Below are 20,683 nucleotides of genomic sequence, written 5' to 3'. Positions count from 1 at the left end.
CTGGTTTTTTTTGTGAACGCCTTCTTTTTAACGTTTTGAGTTTCATAAAGACCCTACCCGAACTATTTAACGACTTTCAGTGTCCATGTCCTGTTCACACAATGACATGGAACTTATTAAAGTAAGTAAAGTCTTGAAGCTAAACGGTCACCTGACACTGAAGTGTTAACTCTAATATCAATACCCGGTTCTGCCCTTCCACCATTGCACCAGTCACCCCGTTTTTGCAAGTTTCCAATTAGTTGACTATCTGTTTGTGAAAATAATTTTTTGATTCAACCCCAAACCAGAGCCGAGCATTTCAACATAACCTATGTAAAAACAAAAGTTTCATGGAAGTCGCATTTAATTGTAAAGAGGCCAATGGGCATAAATGCAATTTGGTGTAAGTCTGGGTATCCCACATTGTTCACTGCAAACAGTGAGATGCCACTGGGAGGAGCGCAAGGATTGGTAACAGATTACAATATATAATACTGAATTGTAAGACGAAACGAATTCGAATATGCAGAATATGGAGAAAACTCCAAAAATAGGTAGTATGAAAGTCATGTCAGTGCTGCAGTCTATCGACATATGTTCATAGGTTAAGTAAGTAGGCAGACATTTTGCCAAATGGATTATAATTTGGGAAAATGTGAAATTGCTCATTTTGTAAGTAAGTGCAAACGACCAGAGTGTTATTGAGATGTAAACAAAACCTGCAGAATTCGGCAACACAGAGATATTTTGGAATATTCGTGCACAAATAACACAAAACGAGCACACACACAGACAGCAGCTGGCCCATGGAATGGGTGTTAGAGTGCAAGAGTAGGAGGTCTTACTGTAACTGTTAAAAATGCTGATGAGATCACATATGAAGAACTATGAGAGGTGTTTTGTTCGTTAAGATGACGAAACTATTTCTTTTGGGCCATTTCAGTGAAATTTGAGGAGGGTGGTGATCCTCAGTGTGAAGCTTTTGTCTCATATGATGCAAATTGGATTATTTAGGAGCTTGAGAAAGTATTTTCTGAAATGTTGTCACCTCACGAGGCAATGTCTTGAACCAGATGGTGTCGTGATAGATTAGATCCCCTATAGTGTGGAAACATGCTATTTGGCCCAACAAGTCCACACCGACACTCCGAAGAGTAACCCACCCTCTTCTGACTAACGCACCTAACACTATGGATAATTTAGCATGGTCATTTCACCTGAAAAAAAACCGCATGGTTGGAGGAAACCGACGCAGATATAGGGCGAACGTGCAAACGCCACACAGGCAATTGCCAGAAGCTGGAACCGAACCTAGTACCCTTACACTGCGAGCTAACAGTGCTAGCCACTGAGCCACCACATGCCGGGTCCTCTAAATAAGACTGAGATGATGGCGAGTTTTTTGTGTCCACAGCCGATTCTGAATCCGCAAGCAAAGAGTCCTATATATTTCAGGATAAGATAAGAAGAATGTTGATCAGTCAAGGAATCAAGGGTTACGGGAAAGTGGCAGGAAAATGGATCTGATTAGCCATGATTCTCTTGCTTGGCTGAGTAGGCTCTTGGAACGTAATGGGTGACTTCTGTTCCTGCTTTTGTAACTTGTTGTAGTTTTTCTCTCCCAAGCCATTTTGTTTTGGGCAACACCTTGTTTATAGGTTATCTACGGAAAATGTACGACACTTCATGCTGGATAAATCTCTTTTTACATTGCTGGACAATGTTCATTTAAATTGAATTTGAGAATACGTTCACTGAGTTAGCATTGTTGTTGTTTTCAGACTGCCGAGAATATGTTGTTCTTTCAACATGAAGAAAGTAAAACACCATCATCGATGGCATTTTGCGACCTCAGAATTGTTGTGATAATTCTTTGAAGTACGCCTTGATAAATTGATGTTTTGGTTCAAACATTGAACAACCACAAAACTTTACGTGTTAAAAGAACAAACAGCTCGCTTTGAACTGAATAATGTTTTTGTTTTCTTTCTGCCCACGTGAACCATATTACACTCAGGCCTCTCACTGCAGCTCTCACAATTACCATAACATGAGTCAATTCTGAAGCAGGGTCACTGCTCTGGAGCCTTTACCTGTTTTCTCTCCAAAGACATTTCCACATTTACAAAACGTCTTCAGAAATTGGTGTTTTTGCTTGAGATCTTCACCGTCCACTGCCTGTTGTTTTATCGGAATACTAATGATTGATACAGCACTATTAAAAGCCACTGACCAACTTTGTGTGACATGTATATTTGAGAATCGTATTGAAATAATTCCACTGTCATGTTTTACTATCATATTCGCCTCTTCTATATATGCAGTTCCTGTCTTTAAACTCAGGAATCAATATACTTCACAGAGTCTCACGCAATGCAGTCCAAATACATAGCCGCTCACTGCATTAAAATATGTTTGCCTTCCCCACACACACTCCGCAACATTTCCCTCCATCCTGCTTTCATCTTAAAAAAAGAAAAATCTGCTTTAACAGCAATTCTTGTCTGTCCAGTTTAATCTGAACAATTTGAACTCAGATCTTCTCTAATTTATTTCATTTTCTGTGTAATCTATATTACAGTGGCCTCGCTGGATGCTCAAGTCTGTGAGTAACCCATATTTCCTATTGTTTTCTTACTAATGCTTCTGTTTGGCGAACATGTTTAAGTATTGACAATGATAACGCTCAACAAGAAACAGGCAGAGATGATGCAAAATCTTAGGATTTACACAATTATACCTGAGGAAAACTTGAGATTAGATAGTCTGTGTATAAGAGGACGGAGAATGAGGAAACTGAATAATAAGCAATAGTTCACCATTGCTTCAGGGTTAATACGAACGGTAGTGCTGCTTTCAAACAAAAGGCAGTAGGTTTACAGCGTATTTGTGAAGATTTTGTTTCACCAAGAGGATGGAATGACCCGGAAGCAATGTCTGGAACTAGAGTTCACGGTGATGATCTCATAGCATTTTAAAAGAAGAATTTGTATGAGCATGTAAGTATCATAATATTCAATGCTGTGGGCCAAATGGTGCAAACTGAGACGAGAGCAGTCGTTTTTTTTGGCAATATACACTGGAATGTTAAAAGATGTCTTCTATACTGTACAATTCTATGCTTCCATATTTTCTCCTCAGGAAAACCTCATAGCCTTTGTGCTTTTTCAAAATAAAAGTTATTAAATTCAACTGATTTTTACGCAACTGCTTTTTGCCATCATGAGATGAGCCCTTGGAACATGGGCGGCATGATGGCACAGTGGTTAGCACTGCTACCTCACAGCACCAGAGACCTGGGTTCAGTTCCCGCCTCTGGCGACTGACTGTGTGGAGTTTGCACATTCTCCCTGTGTCTGCGTGGGTTTCCTCTGGGTGCTCCAGTTTCCTCCTGCAGGTCAGGTGAATTGGCTATGCTAAATTGCCTGTAGTGTTAGGTAAGGGGTAAATGTAGGGGTATGCGTGGGTTGCGCTTCAGCGGGTTGGTGTGGACTTGTTGGCCCAAAGGGCCTGTTTCCACACTGGAAGTAATCTAATTGCCGTTTTGTCTCTGAATGGCGCCACTGGGGCAGTAATCGTCCCGAGTAATTGCGCTGTCATTGCCCAACTGCAGATTTCTCCAGGGTTACTGGGCTGCCAGCCGCCCAACCCCTTGATTACATTCAAAGACAATTTGTGTTCATTGAAGTGTTCATGCTTCCTGTGTGCACTCGGACGAACCTGACTGGAACGAAATCAAAATCCCTGTTCTCCAAACGATTGTTACTTTGGAGAAAATGAGGACTGCAGATGCTGTTTTGATAGAGTTGAACAGTGTGGTGCTGGAAAAGCACAGCCGGTCAGGCAGCATCCGAGGAGCAGCAGAACTGACGTTTCGATCATAAGTCCTTCACCAGGAATGAAATTTGTGGCCCAAGAGTTAAATAGGTGGACAGTGTGGCTGGGGGGAAGGTAGCTGAGAATGCGATAAGTAGATGAAGGTGGCGGTGAAAGTGATTAGGTCCGAGAGGAGGGTAGAGTGGATATGTGGGAAGGAACGTTGGACAGGTATAACAGGTCAAGGGGGCTGATACGAGTTGAAAGGTTAGATCTGGGATAAGGTGGGGGGAGAGGAAATGAGGAAAGTGACGAAATCCACTATGATGCCTTGTGGCTGTCGGGTCCCAAGTCGGGAGATGAGACGTTCTTCCTCCAGATGATAGGTGGTTAGGATTTGACGGCTGAGGTGGGCTAGGTCTTGCTTGACCTCGGCAGGGTACGATGAGGAGTTAACGTGAATGGCCACAGGGAAGTGGGGCTGTTTGGTGCATGTGTCCCAGAGACGTTCTCTGAAACATTTCACAAGTTAGCATGCTGTCTCCCCAATGTAGAGGAGACCACATTGAGAACAATGAACACATTAGATGATGTGTCTTGAAGTACAGTCAATTCACTGTCGGATGTGGATGGATGCTTTGGGCTTTGGATGGAGCTAAGGAGGGAGGTGTGGATGCAGGTTTTGCACTTCTTTCAATGGCAGGGGAAAATATCGGGAGTGGAGTGTGGATTGGTGGGGTTGTGTAACTAACAGGGGAGTCACAGAGGGAATGGTCTTTCCAGAATGCAGATAAGGGTGGGGATGGAAATATATCCCTGGTGGTGGGGTCTGTGTGTTGTTGGCGGAAATGGCAGAGTATAATGTGATGTATCCAGAGGTTGGTGTGATGGAAGGTGAGGACCAGCGGGGTTCTGTCATTGTTGCAATGGAAGGGTGGTGTTCATGTGTGAAATGGAGGAAGTGGATGAGTTGCGTTGGAGGGCATCATCGACCATGTCTTCATTTCCAGTTGCAGTCAGTAAATGGACCACATCAACTTGTTCATGCTAGTCAACTACTTCAAACTCTTACCTTTGCAATGCGCAGCCATCCACTCCCTCCACTGCAAACTCAACGTCACCAACAAATCTGCAGACAAGGGGTGAGGGGGGGTGGTGGTGGTAGTTTGGCCTATGGACCTCTACTTAGCAGAAGCCAGGCCTCACGCCAGGGACACCTCCTCCTCCTTTCCCCTCGACCAACACCTCACGTCCCATCACCAACTCCCAGACCATTCACAAACTCATCACCTCAAGGAACATCCCACGCATAGCCTCCAGACTCAAACCCGGGACTCCCAGACTGCCCGGTTCTACCGCCTACCCAAATTCACAAACCTGACTGCTCCTGTCAACCCATCATCTCGCCTGATCCTGTCCCGCTGAACTCATCGCCGCCTACTTTGACACCGTCCTGTCGCCCTTGGTCCAGGAACACGCCACCTATGATCACAACAACACACGTTCCCTCCACCTTCACCATGACTTCTGTTTCCCCGGCCCACAGCGCCTCATCTTCACCATTGACATCGAGTCCCTGTACACATCCATCCATCGCGACAAAGGCCTCGAAGCCCTCCATTTAGAACATAGAACATAGAACAAACAGCGTAGAATAGGCCGTTCATCCCTCAGCGTTGCGCTGACCTGTGAATTATTCTCAGCTAATCCCCCTACACTATCCCATCATCATCTGTGTGCTTATCCAAGGATTGTTTAAATGTCCCTAACGTGGCTGGTAGGATATTCCACGCCTTTACACTCTCTGAGTTAAAAAAAACATGCCTCTGACATCTGTCTTAAATCTATGACCCCTCAATTTTTAGTTACACCCCCCTCGTACAATCTGATGTCATCATCCTCGGTAAAAGACTTTCACTGTCTAACCTGTCTCATCCTCTGATCATCTTGTATGTCTCCATCAAATGCCCTCTTAGCTTTCTTCTTTCCAATGAGAACAGACCCAAGTTTCTCAACCTTTCCTCATAAGAGCTTCCCTCCAGAACAGCAACATCCTGGTAAATCTCCTCTGCACCTTTTCCAATGCGTCCACATCATTACCGAAATTTGGCGACCAGAACTATGCACAATGTTCCAAGTGAGGCTGCATTAGCCTTTTGTGTAGTTCCAGCATGTTATTGCGGCTCTGGAACTCAATCCCTCTACCAATGAAGCCTAACACACCATATGCATTCTTAACAGCACCATTAAACTGAATGCCAACTTTCAGGGATGGATGTACATGGACTCCAAGATCCCTCTGCATACCCACACTACCAAGGATCTTTCCATTGGCCTTGTACTCTGCCTTCCTATTATTCTTCCCAAAGTGAATCACCTCCCATTTAGCTGCATTGAACTCCATAATGAAGGATGTTGCATTGCATGACATGATACTTGTGAGAAGTTGAAGCACAAAGACAACGAGCAGGCGCTACTGTGATGCAAACCCAAGTGCTCTTATTTACTAGGCAGGTGTTTCAATCAATGGAGTCACGGTGCCACACTGAAAGTGCTATTGCTTCCTCTTATGCTGACCCAACCAGAACCCTTCCACTGACACTCTCATTCGATTGGATGAACTGGTCCTCAACCTGAGCAGCTTCTCCTTTTAATCCTCCCACGTCCTCCAGATCAAAAGGTTAGCCATGGGCACCCGCATGGGCCCAGCTATGCCTGCCTCTTCGTCAGTCACGTGGAACAGCCCATCTTCTGAGCTACACTGACACTAATCCCCACCTTTTCTTCCGCTCCAACGATGACTGTATTGGCGCTACCTCGTGCTCCCACGAGGAGCTTGAACAGAAGTCCAGATGGCTCATTGTGCATACGCCAAATCTTTGAAATGCTTTGAATTGATCTTTTTGGTTCACACCTATTTCAAAACTGGTTGCTTCTGCACAACATAAATGCTTTTGTCGTGAAACTTTACTTCCTTAGATTATTTGAGGGGTTCTTTATCTAGTTACATTTCTATGTGATCTATTCCAAGATTTCTAATACTTCTCAAAGATTCCCAGTGTTACATTTTCCTGCAGAATAAGATTAAGTAATTACCTTGGTTTATTTTGAGCATACAGGTAGAGATAAAACTGAATTCGTAATTATATTGGACAACTATGCATTTTGCAGACAGTACTGGCCAGAGATAAATTTCGAATTCTTCATGGTAAGCATTTGGAACTTTAGAGAGCTGTGGTGAGAACGAATAATGTTGACATGAAGGCAGCATCAGATTGATTATGATTTCAAAGAGGTAAAAACAATGACTGCAGATGCTGGAAATCAGATTCTGGATTAGTGGTGCTGGAAGAGCACAGCAGTTCAGGCAGCATCCAAGTAGCTACTTGGATGCTGCCTGAACGGCTGTGCTCTTCCAGCACCACTAATCCAGAATATGATTTCAAGGAGCCCAAGCAAATTCTGGCCTTTGGAAACCATTGACGAAAGGCTTGCTTTAGTTGGAATCACGTCTCAGAGAGAAGAATATAAACTTATGTTTATTCAAGATCAATTGCAACGCTTCAATACCACCGATGCAGGAACTCCTCTGTGTGTCATCATTTCAGAGAGACTTTTTTGGTTGCATAATTAATTCTTCACACAAGCTTAATCAGTGTGCCTCACTGACGGGGTGCCCACCTCAGGGACACTAGTAAATCACTGAGGGAGATGGTTATCCACAGTGACAGAGTCGATCACTGTGACACATTGCAGTGTCAGCATGCAATTCTAGGCCAAGCACTTAGGCTGAATCCTGGCACTTGATGGTCAGAATTAGCAAGGACAACAGATTTACCTCCTTTAAAGGCATTCGTGACCCAGATGTTTTGAAGGAAAAATACCACATACTTTTCTAATTCAGAGATTTAAAGTCAGCTTATTATCCTATATTGATGTAGTCAATTAACTGATAGCCAATTTACCAACTACACCCTATTCTCAACGTGACTTCAAAGAAAAAAAAGAACAAGAAATTACACCACTAACTACAGTCGACACTGCCCAAACCCCAACACTTGACAATACAGGGACCATTTTGAGAAATATAGGGCATTCGTAACCTGCTCAATGAGATAATAATATCACAGAATATGCGAATACATTTTCAACTTAAACTGATTCCACTTACGTTTATTATGGTGAAACCACAAAAACATAGATCTCATTATTGACATAACGAGTTATTGACATAACTCAGAGAACAGCTTTAACATTCCCTACACTTCGAAGCTTGACACCAGAAGTATTTCCGATTTATCATCGGAATTAATCCTTCACCGGTTGCGAAACTAGGATTTGAACCCGTTCCCACCCAGTCTGGCTCTGTTCATTATTCGCTCGATTACATTATCTGGAAGGTCGGGAGAAACTGCTTCCTGTCGTGGGTGCATGTGGAAAGCAGACAGAACTGCAAACAGTTAATTGATAAGGGAAATGTCATCAGAAAAAAAAATGTTTTGCACACCATACGTGGGGAGATTCTGGAATGCACCGCGTGAGATATTTTATTTGAGAAGAGAAATAGATTGTTAATTAGAACAGCAACTGGCACAAAGTCGAAGGAACGAGAACTAAGTTATTTCAAAAGCTCATTCCACAGTTCCACAGGTCGACAGTGCCATCTGAATTATCTCATCCTACAATCTGTGACTTTAAAGAAGCAGAATTGATGCCGTGATGCCATGTCAGTTTCTTTATTCTACGACAATATCTTGTTTAGACAAGAAAACAGGAAATACAGCCGCTGATTAATAAATAGTGTGCTGTACTTTCTAGAATTTGGCCTTGCTGATGAGTCAAAATCACGTTTCCAAAGAAATGATCTGCTTGCGATAAAGTTAGGCAATTGGCGGTAAAAGAAAGGAAAATGAAAGTTCATAAGAATGCTGCTTTGGATCATGCAATTACACTACGAAGGGAAATTGAGTGAATCGTTTTTTTAGACTGTGAAATCATTGAGTCACAGAGATGGATAACATAGAAAATGTCCTTAGACCCATCTTGAAAGTGCTGGTCGACATGACCATCTTACAATGCCAATCCAATTTCCGAGCACAAGACCCCAAAAATTTGCATGTTTTGGCATTTCAAGTATGTATCAACATACATTTTGAAATGTTATGAGTGCTTCTGCCTTTAATAACATTACAGGTAGCAAGTTCGAGATTTTAACCACATGTCTCTTATTTTTTCCCACGTATTTCCTCTAAGCAGTCTACACTACCATAATCTTAAATCTATCATTGTTTCCTCCAATAATCCGATGACGCTCTTCTTGTGTGCTCTATTTATGTTCCTCAAAATTTGGTACACTTCAATTATGCCCCCGCTCAATTCCATTTGGTATAAGGAAATCGACCCCAGACTGTCCAATATTTCTTCACAACTAATCCTCTGTAGACCAACCAAAGCCTTTCTCTAGCTTGTCTGAACCATCTTCAGTGCGGTCACACCCTTCTATAATTTAGATTTCAGAACTGCATTTAGCATCCGAGCTGTTGTCTACCCAACGTTTTCTGCATTTGCAGTATATCATCTCTGCAATTTCTTTCTATGTCTTGGTCAAGAAAGGAAATCATGGCATGTGCCCTCTCAATAACTTAAAGTTGATACCTTAAATATACAAGCAGGCCAATGACCATCTAATCTTTGGTTCCATCCAGTGTCCTACCGTTCAACACATGCTCCTTACATTGTTTGCCATACAAAGGGTATATCCCCCACACTTTCTTTTTCTTGGATTGAACTCGATTTGGCGCTGATCAGCCTATCTGACCAGCTTGTCTGTACATTTCTGTAAACTTAAATTATCTTCTTCCACTTTTAGAACCTCACCTTTGTTTGTATTCCAGTCCTGCTCTTTTCCATAAACACCAAGGCCACCAAACCTGACGCATGTGCGACCCCCTAACACAGACTCCAATTGGATAAGGAACATCCTTCAACTATCATGCTCTCTTGCTTGCCATTAGCTAATTCTAGCTTAATTTTGTCAAATACTTATCCCAAGAGCGTTGGAATATAAAAACACCATTGTGCTACTGAGACTTTACAAAGCTCTGGTTAGGCCCCATTTGGAGTACTGTGTCCAGTTTTGGTCCCCACACCTCAGGAAGGACATACTGGCACTGGAACGTGTCCAGCGGAGATTCACACGGATGATCCCTGGAATGGTAGGCCTAACATATGAGGAACGGCTGAGGATCTTGGGATTGTATTCATTGGAGTTTAGAAGATTAAGGGGAGACTTAATAGAGACGTACAAGATAAAACATGGCTTGGAAAGGGTGGATGCTAGGAAATTGTTTCCGTTAGGTGAGGAGACTAGGACCCGTGGACAGAGCCTTAGAATTAGAGGGGGTAAATTCAGAACAGAAATGTGGAGACATTTCTTCAGCCAGAGAGTGGTGGGCCTGTGGAATTCATTGCGGCAGAGTGCAGTGGAGGCCGGGACGCTAAATGTCTTCAAGGCAGAGATTGATAGATTCTTGTTGTCTCGGGGAATTAAGGGCTACGGGGAGAATGCGGGTAAGTGGAGTTGAAGTGCCCAGCAGCCATGATCGAGTGCCCAGCAGCCATGATCGAGTGGACTCGATGGGCCGAATGGCCTTACTTCCACTCCTATGTCTTATGGTCTTAAATATCCTTGGAGCACACGTACTCCTATCTTTGTTATGAGTATCCGATGCATCTAAAGCCTTTTGGTGTCCAAGAACATTATATTAGAAGTATTTCTGTCATCTACACCACTGGTCATCTCTACAAAAAATCTTAATGCAGTTGGTCTGCCATGAAGGCTGCATGACAAAATCATATTGATTGCTCTTGATTAATCCCTCCCTTTCGAATCTCTCAGAATTAGTTCCAATCGTTTCCCAACAGCGAGGTAAGACTCACCGTTTCTTTAATCTCTTGCTTCCCTCTTGAATTTTGAAACTTCATTGACTGTTCTACAGCCATCTAATATCTCTCCTGTAGTCAGAGAGCAATGGAAAATTCCACAAGCGTCCCATTCAACAACATGCAATGCATTTCATCCTGTCCTGGATTTTTCTGTTCTAGATATCACACAGAACCACAACACTGATCATGCTAATGTTTTTAATTCCACCAGAGACTTGCTCCTTGATTTCTGTAACACATCATCGCTCTCACCTGTGAACACCAGCATAAGGTATCGATTTCGAAATATAAGAACACCGTTTAACTCCATGCACGAATTACCAGATTCTTATCAGGCCCTATTTTTTCTCTAAAAAAAAGTGTATCCTTTTACCCTTCATACACCTGTAAGTGAACTTGGTATTTCCTACTCCTTTAACTGCTAGTAATCTTTCATGTCACATTTTAGCTCTCTTAAAATAACATCTCATTTAGCTATTTTAAACACTCGGCTTCTGCTATAACACACTTTCTTTTCTACGAATCCAATACTGTACGTCCCTCAATATTGATGCTTGCACCCTTTCATTGAAACATGTTGAAATTGTGTGCTTCATTGTTTCCCCTTTAAATTCACCTTAACCTTCTGAAGCCGATTCAATTGAAAGTCCCTCTGCTGGCATTGACGCAAATGCAGGTTTACAGGCCCGCCTTATTCCTGCACTTCATTGAAATAATTGCAGATTTACTATCTTCAAAAATGTGGGAGAACACTTCTATTCTGAAGATGTCAAAGAAGACTGCAATAATTTCCTCTGTGTCTCACTCCACAGAAGCTATCAGATCTGTTCATTTTCTTCAGGACGTTTTACGTTCATTTGGGACTTGTGGCATTTTAATTTTCTGCTGGAAATCAACACAATATGTTCTATTTCCTGCTAGATCCTAAGTTTTGCACTGTCAGATGCACATTTATAACGTTGTGGATGCGGCAACCATAATCGTGTATGAGGCTGACACAGTCAAGCATAGAAACATAGCAGATAGGAGCAGGAGGAAGCCATTCTGTCCTTTGGGCAATGTTCCGCCATTCATCACGATCATGCTTGACCTTCCAACTCTCTAGCCTAACACTGCTTTCTCTCCGTAACCTTTGCTCCCATTGGCCCCATATGCTGCACCTTGCTGCCTCTTGAACACATTCAATGCATTGGCATCAACTACTTCCGGCGGGAATGAATTCCACAGGCTCACCAATCTTTGGGAAATATTTCCATATTACAGTCCTAAATGGTGTACCTCGAATACTCAGCTTGTGACTCTTGCTTCTGAACACAAGCACCATCAGGTATATCCTCATTGCATCTACCCTGTATATTCCTGCTCGAAATTTATGAGTCTACGTGAGATCCCTTGTCTTTCATCTGGATGCCAGTGAAAGCAATCCTCACCTAGTCAACTCTCCTCATACATCAGTCCCGGTATCCTGGAATGAGACTGCTGAACCTTCAGGACAGTCCCTCGAGACCACGAACTTCTTTCTAGATGTGGCTTCACCAAGGGTCTGTATAACTACAACAACTCCTGTACTCGAAACATGTTGCAATGATTAACGAATGAATGGTTGTATCGTGTATGAAATGCTTTACGTTTTGTTCATCATTTAGTTGCACTACCCCAACCAACCATGACCCTGGACCCACCACTGAAGATAATTCTGCCAGGAGAAGAGTTTTTATTGACCTGCCATTTCCCTCTCACGCGCTGCAATGTTGACTTCTACAGGAATTACACTGATCCAATCTCGTCTTTCGTTGAGGTGAGCCACGTTGCGACCTTCCAGAATCGGGAGGACAGGAAATCAATAGGACACAATTCTTACATGTGTAAATATCAAAAATTCTTCGACAACAACAAGACTTGGGAATATTCACGTCTCAGTGAGCCCACAGAGATAATCATAACAGGTAAGAAATAATTAATTAGGTTATAAATAGAAAACCAATACAAGTAATAAGCGAATATATCACAGTTAAGGACATCCAGCGCGTCTGCGAATGGGCTCTGTCTTTAAATGCTGTTTCTTCAAATAATCTTCCTTTCCCTACTTTTACCTATTATCCTCCACTGTTCATTGCCAACAACGTATCGGAGTACACTTTTGAAATATTCCATTGGATCTGTTACCGCTGTCGTTTCAGTCAGCATATTAGAGACGAAAATGACTTGTCATATTGGCCCTTTCTCCCGCCCCTAACTCATCGTCAGCCCTTCTGCTTCCTTTGCACATCACCTTCCATTTGATTCTAAACAGTGAAGCCAACGGAAAATAAAAATCTTCCTACATATCACTCCCCATCAGTTCCTTACCTTGAAAATCTCAAAAAAAATTGCCACTCAGCCTTCACTTCCTTAAACAAGCAAATTTGTCAAATGTCATCATTTGAAAAACTTGTGCCATTCCTATGACCAGTGTGTTGTCCTTTTCCTGCACCGTTTCTCGGCATTTCTTAAGTTCTGCTTCACCTGCTTATGCAAGGATGGTGGATTTGATTTTCTTCCTCTATTTTTTTTTGCAGATGTAATTCCAAAACCCACGATCTCTCTAGAACCAGCCTCGGGTGCGGTGACAGTCGGGGGAGAAGTTCAAATCAACTGCACTAGCAGCTATCCAAGCCACATCGCCCGCCTGTACAAAAATAATAGCAGAATTCCTATATTAACCAAGAACGTATCAGACTCTGATCAGACAGTTACCTTCACCATTGAAGACCTTGAAACGCTGGATAGTGGAGAGTACAGCTGTAGTTTTGCGAAAACTTTACAAGGCACAGAATATACTTCATCCCGAAGTGACACTGTAAAGCTGAATGTTACATGTGAGTAAAATTCTACTGAAACGACATCGCTCTCATCATTCTCGTAACATTCCAACTTTTGCACATTTGAACTGTTTTTGTTTTCATGCAAGCCTGCTACAATTCAGCGTGTTTTCGGATCTGCGTTGGAGCTTCATAAAGCTCAGTTTTCTGGACTCGTGGTTTGTGTTGCACCCCAGTGTTGCTCGTAACGTGAGTTCAATTCCTGCAGCAGCCGATCTTAATGTCCCTCTACCTCAGCTTTCCCCTCCATTGATGTATCATGGTCCTCTGAATAGACAACCTTCAGGGGTCTTTCTCCGACGATAGAACTGTACTGGAGGTCAGCCGTACCATGGAGATTTTACCTTCTGCAGCTCCGTCCTTACCATTCTTTTATGCATTTCCAGTTGAAATGTTTGTCCGTGTTTCAGATTGTTGCATAAGCAGTTTCATTTCGAGCCGTTCATGGCCTGGACCACTGCACACTTAGGGCCATATATAATTCCGTAATGTCTGCTCTGTGTGATGGCTTAACCTGAGGACCACCAGACTTCAAGGGAGGAGAAAGGTGGGGAAGAAGGAAGTTCATGTTAAACCCGGCTGTTGCAGGAACTGAAAGAACGTTATGAGCAACACTGCATTACAAGCCAACAGTCCAGAAAATTGAGTTTACCAAGCCCCAACACAGCTGGAAATACTATGGGTATTGTGACACATGTGCATAAATAAACTGTTTGTAATGTATAAAAGTTGGATTTACCAACGATTTGCAGCTGAATACTTCACTGCCTCACCGCAATCATGACAATGAGGATGGCTCTCTGATGTTGTTTTGATGTGTGCAAATGGAGTATGAGGACAATGTTGATCGACTAGTCAACTTTCTTGTTCGTCAAGATAAACAATTAACAACCTTACTGAAACTGACAACATGTACCAAGTGGCTGCGAGAATCGATGATAAGAAATTATTTCCCTTCGCTGAAGTGTGTGTGTGTGTGTGTGTGTGTGCGTGTGTGTATGTTTGGGATTCGAGGCTCATAACAGAACTGGTTAACCTCACTTCCACACTGTTTATGCGTAAATTTCCCATCACAATGTCACAATGGTTCCACTGCTTTGACAAGATTGCCAAATTCTGCTTGAATGTGCTTGGTTACAGATGATATTTCAAAGCCAACGATACATATGGAGCCAGCCTTTGGTGCCATAAGTGTGGGTGGGCGAGTTCAAATTACCTGTAACTCCAGCTCGCCAAGCATCGCCTCTCATCTATACAAGAAATATGTCAACAAACCTTTTGATATTCACAATAACTCCGGATCCGAATGGTCAGTCACCTTCAACATGCAAGACCTTGTACCGGCTGAAAGTGGGAAGTTCTGCTGCAGTTTTGTGAAAATGGCAAATGAAGAGGTATATGAAACGTTATGTAGTAACTTTGTGAACATCGTTGTAACTGGTGAGTGATATATGCATTGAAATATCTCTGTTTCACATTCTCACAAAAAAATCCCAATTTCAGGATTTTCGAACCGTAATATTCGAATTCCATGGTCTGCATGGTAGCATATCTGTTCTTTCATTTTAGCTATTAATTCTGCTATTTTAGCTATTAATGTGGGCGGCACGGTGGCACAGTGGTTAGCACTGCTGCCTCACAGCGCCGGAGACCCGGGTTCATTTCCTGCCTCAGGCGACTGACTGTGTGGAGATTGCACATTGTCTGCGTGGGTTTCCTCCGGGTGCTCCTGCAGTTCAAAGATGTGCAGGTCAGGTCAATTGGTATAAGCTGCTCCTTAGGCAACGTCAGAATTTACTGATTTTAGCTTCTGCACTGTTTATTGTCGACAATATAGGACTGGAATCTCACAATAATTTACAGGCTTACGAGAACATTTGCCAAAAAGATCCATTACGAGATGGATCTAAGACAATTTGTCATTCATATGTAAATTTCTTTTACTCGTTTAACATCTATTGAACAATTTTAAATATAAACAGAGCAAGAATCAAGAGTACTTTTGTACAGTGTTAGACTGTTTATGTAAGGAATGATATGTTTGATTAATAGGAACTGGAATAAAATTTCGTTGGTCACCATGTTTGGGCGTTACTGTTTTGTGCTGCGAGGTGCAATAGAATTATCCTACGTTTATGGACGTTTTAGATGATGATCGCTGAAAGGCTGCCACAACCACCTACCCCCGCCCCCCCAACCCCACCCCTACCCACATCCCCGACCTCATTCCCCAACCATTGAATGCAAATTTTAGAATTGATTGATAAGGCGATGTATGAAATCACCATTAAAACATAAATACATTGCAATTTTTCTTCCCTTTCTAGTACCACGTTTCAAGTATTCTTTAGACTCCAATGCAAATTTGCTCATCTTTGCTTCCTTTTATTTTCTTGTGTATTAATAGACATTTTAATTTTCTGTGATCTCTATTTATTACAGCTGAGCTACCAAAGCCAACAATATCCGTGGTGCCAGCTTCTGGTGTCGTCACAGTCGGGGACAGCGTTCAGATTAATTGTAGCAGCAACTACCCCTGTCAGACCTCTCATTTGAACAAGAAATATGGCAAGACACCTGTTGCTACACGGCAAGTGTCAGATTCTGAGGTATCAGTCACCTACAAAATGAGAGACCTTGAGCCAAAGGAGAGTGGGTTGTACGCCTGCCATTGCTTAGCTACTGTGAAAGGAGCAGTTTATAAATCACCCCCCAGTGACTTTATGGAGATCAATATAACTGGTAAGGATGATGTTATTTAAGACCTCTCTGAATGTCATTATTTTTAAAAAGTCCGTTTGGCATAATGGCATTTTATTCCAATGTACTATCTGATTTTATGGCTCAAGAGTTTGCGCCTGTGGACTTATGGAAAAGTTATTTATCATGACACCACAATTGACAGTGCTTGATGGGCAGCACCGTGAATGATGCCTCCCTCCAGTGGTTGATTAGGTTATTTCAGGAAATTGTTTCTCGCTGGTAAATAAGGAAACCATTTCTGAACTCAAGTCTTATGCGGGATGTATCGTCCTCTGATGGTGGAACATTCTTTCTGTTGTCAACGGGTGGAAGGTGGCTCGTTGATGGAGCTGAAGTTTGATAGTATATGCCTAATTCTCCAACATTACAGATCTCGCCCAGTGCTTACAATGAGGGGTGGGGATGATAAAGTGGATTCAGGAGTTTAGGTGTGTTCAAATGCCTAAGCCGATGTCAGAATATTATAATTCTCATAGAGGCATGCTGTTGTTCCAAAGCGTGTCATGTGTGCTCCACGTTTGTCACGTAACCGAAACTTAATTGATTCTGATTGCCATCAAATCTACTTGCATCGATTCAGCTTTATGCCATTCCAATTTCAGATATTCTCCCGACGGCCAGGATTTCTGTCCACCCACCGTCCGGGGTGGTCAATAGAGGGAATACAATACGTTTGACCTGCTCAGGATCCATTCTGAGCTCTGGTGGCTGGTATTATCTCCATCCAGTTGGCGAGCAGAGTCTTTCCAGATCGGTAGCCGGCTTTGTTCAATTCACTTCTTTCCACGTCCTAACAAGAGCTGGAACTTGGAAATACAAGTGCCAATATGCGAGAAAAGTAAATGAAACGAAGCATTATTCACCAACCAGCGAACCGGTGCTGGTGACAGTGAGAGGTAAGTGACAATGTTCTTCACAGCATGATCTGGAATGTACACATCAGATCAACCTATACCCTGTAGAATACTGAAGACTGCCCTCACTTTACCTGAATATATAATTAATCTCGGGCCATATCTGAAGCCACGATTCTCCTACCCCGAGATGAACATCTGATTATGAATCCCGTGATACCTGTGCCAACGATTCCATTTCAGAATCTTTGGCGTGCTCTATTCTTGCCTTGGCTCGTAAGCTGCTGTTACCCACCTACACACTTCTTTTCAGTCTTGCCTTGACTTTTATGTCACTCCCTGCATGGGCCCAAATCGGCCATGCTCTGTGAACTTCAGTTTCCCCATATGCTGTACTCAATGACATTAATAGCTCTGTGTCCAGCATGGTCACCGTATTAAGATTCTAGTCATCCTTTGTTCAGAAATGTCGATAAATTTATTTATTTTTCATTAATCCACAACAACTCTCCTTCTCCATTCAAATACCATCCAACACGCCTAATTTATGCCTCTTGGCAACTTTACAAACATCTTCTGCATCTTTCAACTTCTTCTTCCTGTTATTGTATAGGTTATTCAATGTTTTTATAACCTTCTCAATGTCTTGAATGCTCATCATATATTCAAATATTTCCATGGCCTCACTAACCCTATAGCCTCCCTCAGACGTTAAACTTTTCATTACCATTTAATGTCTCTCAATTTCTCGGCACCTCCGCTATCATAGATTCAGATGTTTAGAGAAATAGAAGCAGCAGTCGGCTATTTGGCCCATCGAGACTTCTCTACCATTCACAAAGGTCATGGCTAATCCATCTACAATCTCGTCCCTACTCCTCCAAACTGTAATATCCTCATAACCCTTATTTCCCCTTCAGGCAGAAACTGTGTTTTGAACATATTTAATGAAGCTGCTTCTTTTGGCACAGAATTCCATAGATTCACTACTCTCTGGGAAACGAAGATCGTCCTCATCTTTGTCTAAAATCCACTCCTCCTTATCTTGAAGCCATGTTTCCTCGTCTTAATCTCACCAATCAGCGGAAACACCTTGACTGCATCAATCCTTTCTAAACTTTAATAATTTTTAATGTTTTTCGAAGATCCTCTCTCGTTGTCTAATTTCTAGCGACTACAGCCCTAGGCGGCTCAATCTCTCCTCATAGGGTAACCCTGTCTTCTCTGGAATCAACCTGATGAACTTCCTGTGCACCACCTCCAAAGCCAGCATATCCTTCCTCAGATAAGGAGACAGGATGGCGGAGTGGCTGATTGGTTAGCACTGCTGCCCCACAGTGCTGGAGACCTTGATTCGATTCCAGCCTTGGGAGTCTGTCTGCGTGGAGTTCGGACATTCTCCCCCTGGCGTGGTTTTCATCCGGGTGCTCGGGTTTCCTCCCACAGTCCAAAGATGTACAGATTAGGTGAATTAGCCATGCTAAGTTGCCGATAGTGTTCAGGCATGTGGAGGTTCGATGTATTATTAAGGGTTAAGCAAAGGATAATAGGGGCTGATGATTAGATTACTTACAGTGTGGAAACAGGCCCTTTGGCCCAACAAGTCCACACTGACCCTCTGAAGAGCAACTTACCCAGACCCATTCCCCTATATTTACCCCTTCACCTAACACTATGGGCAATTTAGCATGGCCAATTTACCTAACCTGCACATTTTTTTGGACTGTGGGAGGAAACCAGAGTACCCGGAGGAAACCCACGCAGACACGGGGAGAATGTGCAAACTCCACACAGACAGTTGCCTGAGGCGGGATTTGAACCCGGGTCTCTGGCGCTGTGAAGCAGCAGTGCTAACCACTGTGCAACCGTGCCGCCCACTTTCTTCATCAGCACCACCACAACCACCACCACCACCCACCCCCCCACCCCCACCCCCACCCCCACACCCACCCCCATACCCATACCCATCCCCACCCCCACCCCTCCACCCCCACCCCTCCACCCCCGCCCCCACCACCACCCCCACCCCCACCCCCACCCCCACCCCCACCCCCACCCTAGCTCCGGGGAGGCCCGTACCTGTGAATGATAGGTCTGGGTGGGTTACTCTTTGAAATGTAGTGTGGCTGAAGGGCCTACGTCGATACTGTCGGGATTCTATGCAGACTAGAACTGTGTACAGTACTTCTATTGCTTTAATATCCTCCAAACTCCACAGTTCTCAGTGTCATGTTCAAAACGTCCGATTATGCTTTAATCCTAACTATTATCTTCAGACTTCTCCATTTCTTATTCTCTTATTCGAATGGACTCATCTTGACGCTCAATTCTTGCCTATCTCGTGTCGTTGGGTTCAGAGAGAGGGAGGAGGCACTGGGCCATGGGCATATCTGGACGTGAGGATAAGATTTGTCCGAGTTATAAAAGTAATTGGAAACAAGTTGGGAACCAAAGGGGCGAACGAGATTGAAAGACAGAAAGATCAACTGGTATTTTCGGTGTACAGAAGAAATCTCTGTTGATATTCTTTTTTCTGTCTTCACATTTTTATAGACCGGAACGGAGCATCCAATGTGTATTTTAGTCCTTTGTATCTGTTTGGCTTTGTCCTTCTTGGGAGTTTAATCATCCTGCTAACAGAATAAACCCATTCCAGCAATGTACCATGAAGACAGAAAGTATACAGGAGCTCATCCTTTGACAAAATTATGTTAAAAACGAAACCGTTGCAAAGTTTACGTATTTGCGTGATTGAACTGTATTCTCTCGTTTATCAAACGTAAATAAAGTGATTACATTTTCTCCTGCTGCAAAAGACAGAGTCACAACATGAGCATTGTCCATTAGTGGACCACGTAATCTGCACCAACGGCAGGCAATTGAGACCACAAATAAACAAACAATTGAAGCACCTTGACATTAAATGGCATTGCCATCATTGAAAGTGCTACTGTCCACAAACTGGGAATTTAACATGTAATGAGCAATGAACTGAACTGAACTATAAATGCAAATGATACTGGGGAAGTTCAGAGTCTAGGAATATTGCAGTGAGTAATTCGCTTCCCAATTTCCGAACATCCATATAATGTCGACAAGGCATAAGGCAGACGTCTGTTGGAATATCCGAATTTTCCAGAGTGGTTGCAGATCTTTTAACACTCAATAACCTTCATGCACAAATGACGAGTCAGCCAGCTTGATTGAAATCTCATCCACAAACATTGATTCGCTCTTCTGTTTACATTGCGTCAATAAAAAGTATCCATATCTAATCTAATCTAATTTAAAAACACACTGCAGAAATTCGTTGCAGATGCTTCTGCAGTAACTCCGAAACTCCATCTCAATGGACAAGAGCAAAGGTACACGAGAACAGAAAACGTGCTTGCAAATTCCATTCCAATCCTATGCAATTCTGACTATGAAGTATTTCGCCACTTATTCTCTCTCATTGGGTCA

The 20,683-nt window shown here is 42.8% G+C and overlaps 1 protein-coding gene across 1 annotated transcript in view; it reads left to right on the top strand.

Moving 5' to 3' along the window:
- Positions 1-20,022, top strand: part of LOC140470913 (immunoglobulin superfamily member 1-like) — a 43,446-nt gene extending 23,424 nt beyond the window's left edge. The window contains exons 3-9 of the mRNA XM_072566853.1: positions 2,564-2,587; positions 12,390-12,689; positions 13,302-13,601; positions 14,745-15,044; positions 16,047-16,346; positions 16,970-17,263; positions 19,775-20,022. Of these exons, the coding sequence (XP_072422954.1) occupies positions 2,564-2,587; positions 12,390-12,689; positions 13,302-13,601; positions 14,745-15,044; positions 16,047-16,346; positions 16,970-17,263; positions 19,775-19,866 (1,610 nt within the window). The 3' untranslated portion in view covers positions 19,867-20,022. The remainder of the gene's footprint in view (positions 1-2,563; positions 2,588-12,389; positions 12,690-13,301; positions 13,602-14,744; positions 15,045-16,046; positions 16,347-16,969; positions 17,264-19,774) is intronic.
- Positions 20,023-20,683: the final 661 nt, after the last annotated feature.

Source organism: Chiloscyllium punctatum, chromosome 52 (genome assembly GCF_047496795.1).
Source record: "Chiloscyllium punctatum isolate Juve2018m chromosome 52, sChiPun1.3, whole genome shotgun sequence".
Taxonomy (NCBI): Eukaryota; Metazoa; Chordata; class Chondrichthyes; order Orectolobiformes; family Hemiscylliidae; genus Chiloscyllium; species Chiloscyllium punctatum.
Note: the sequence above shows the minus strand (reverse complement) of the source record. Positions and strands in the feature narration are given on the sequence as shown.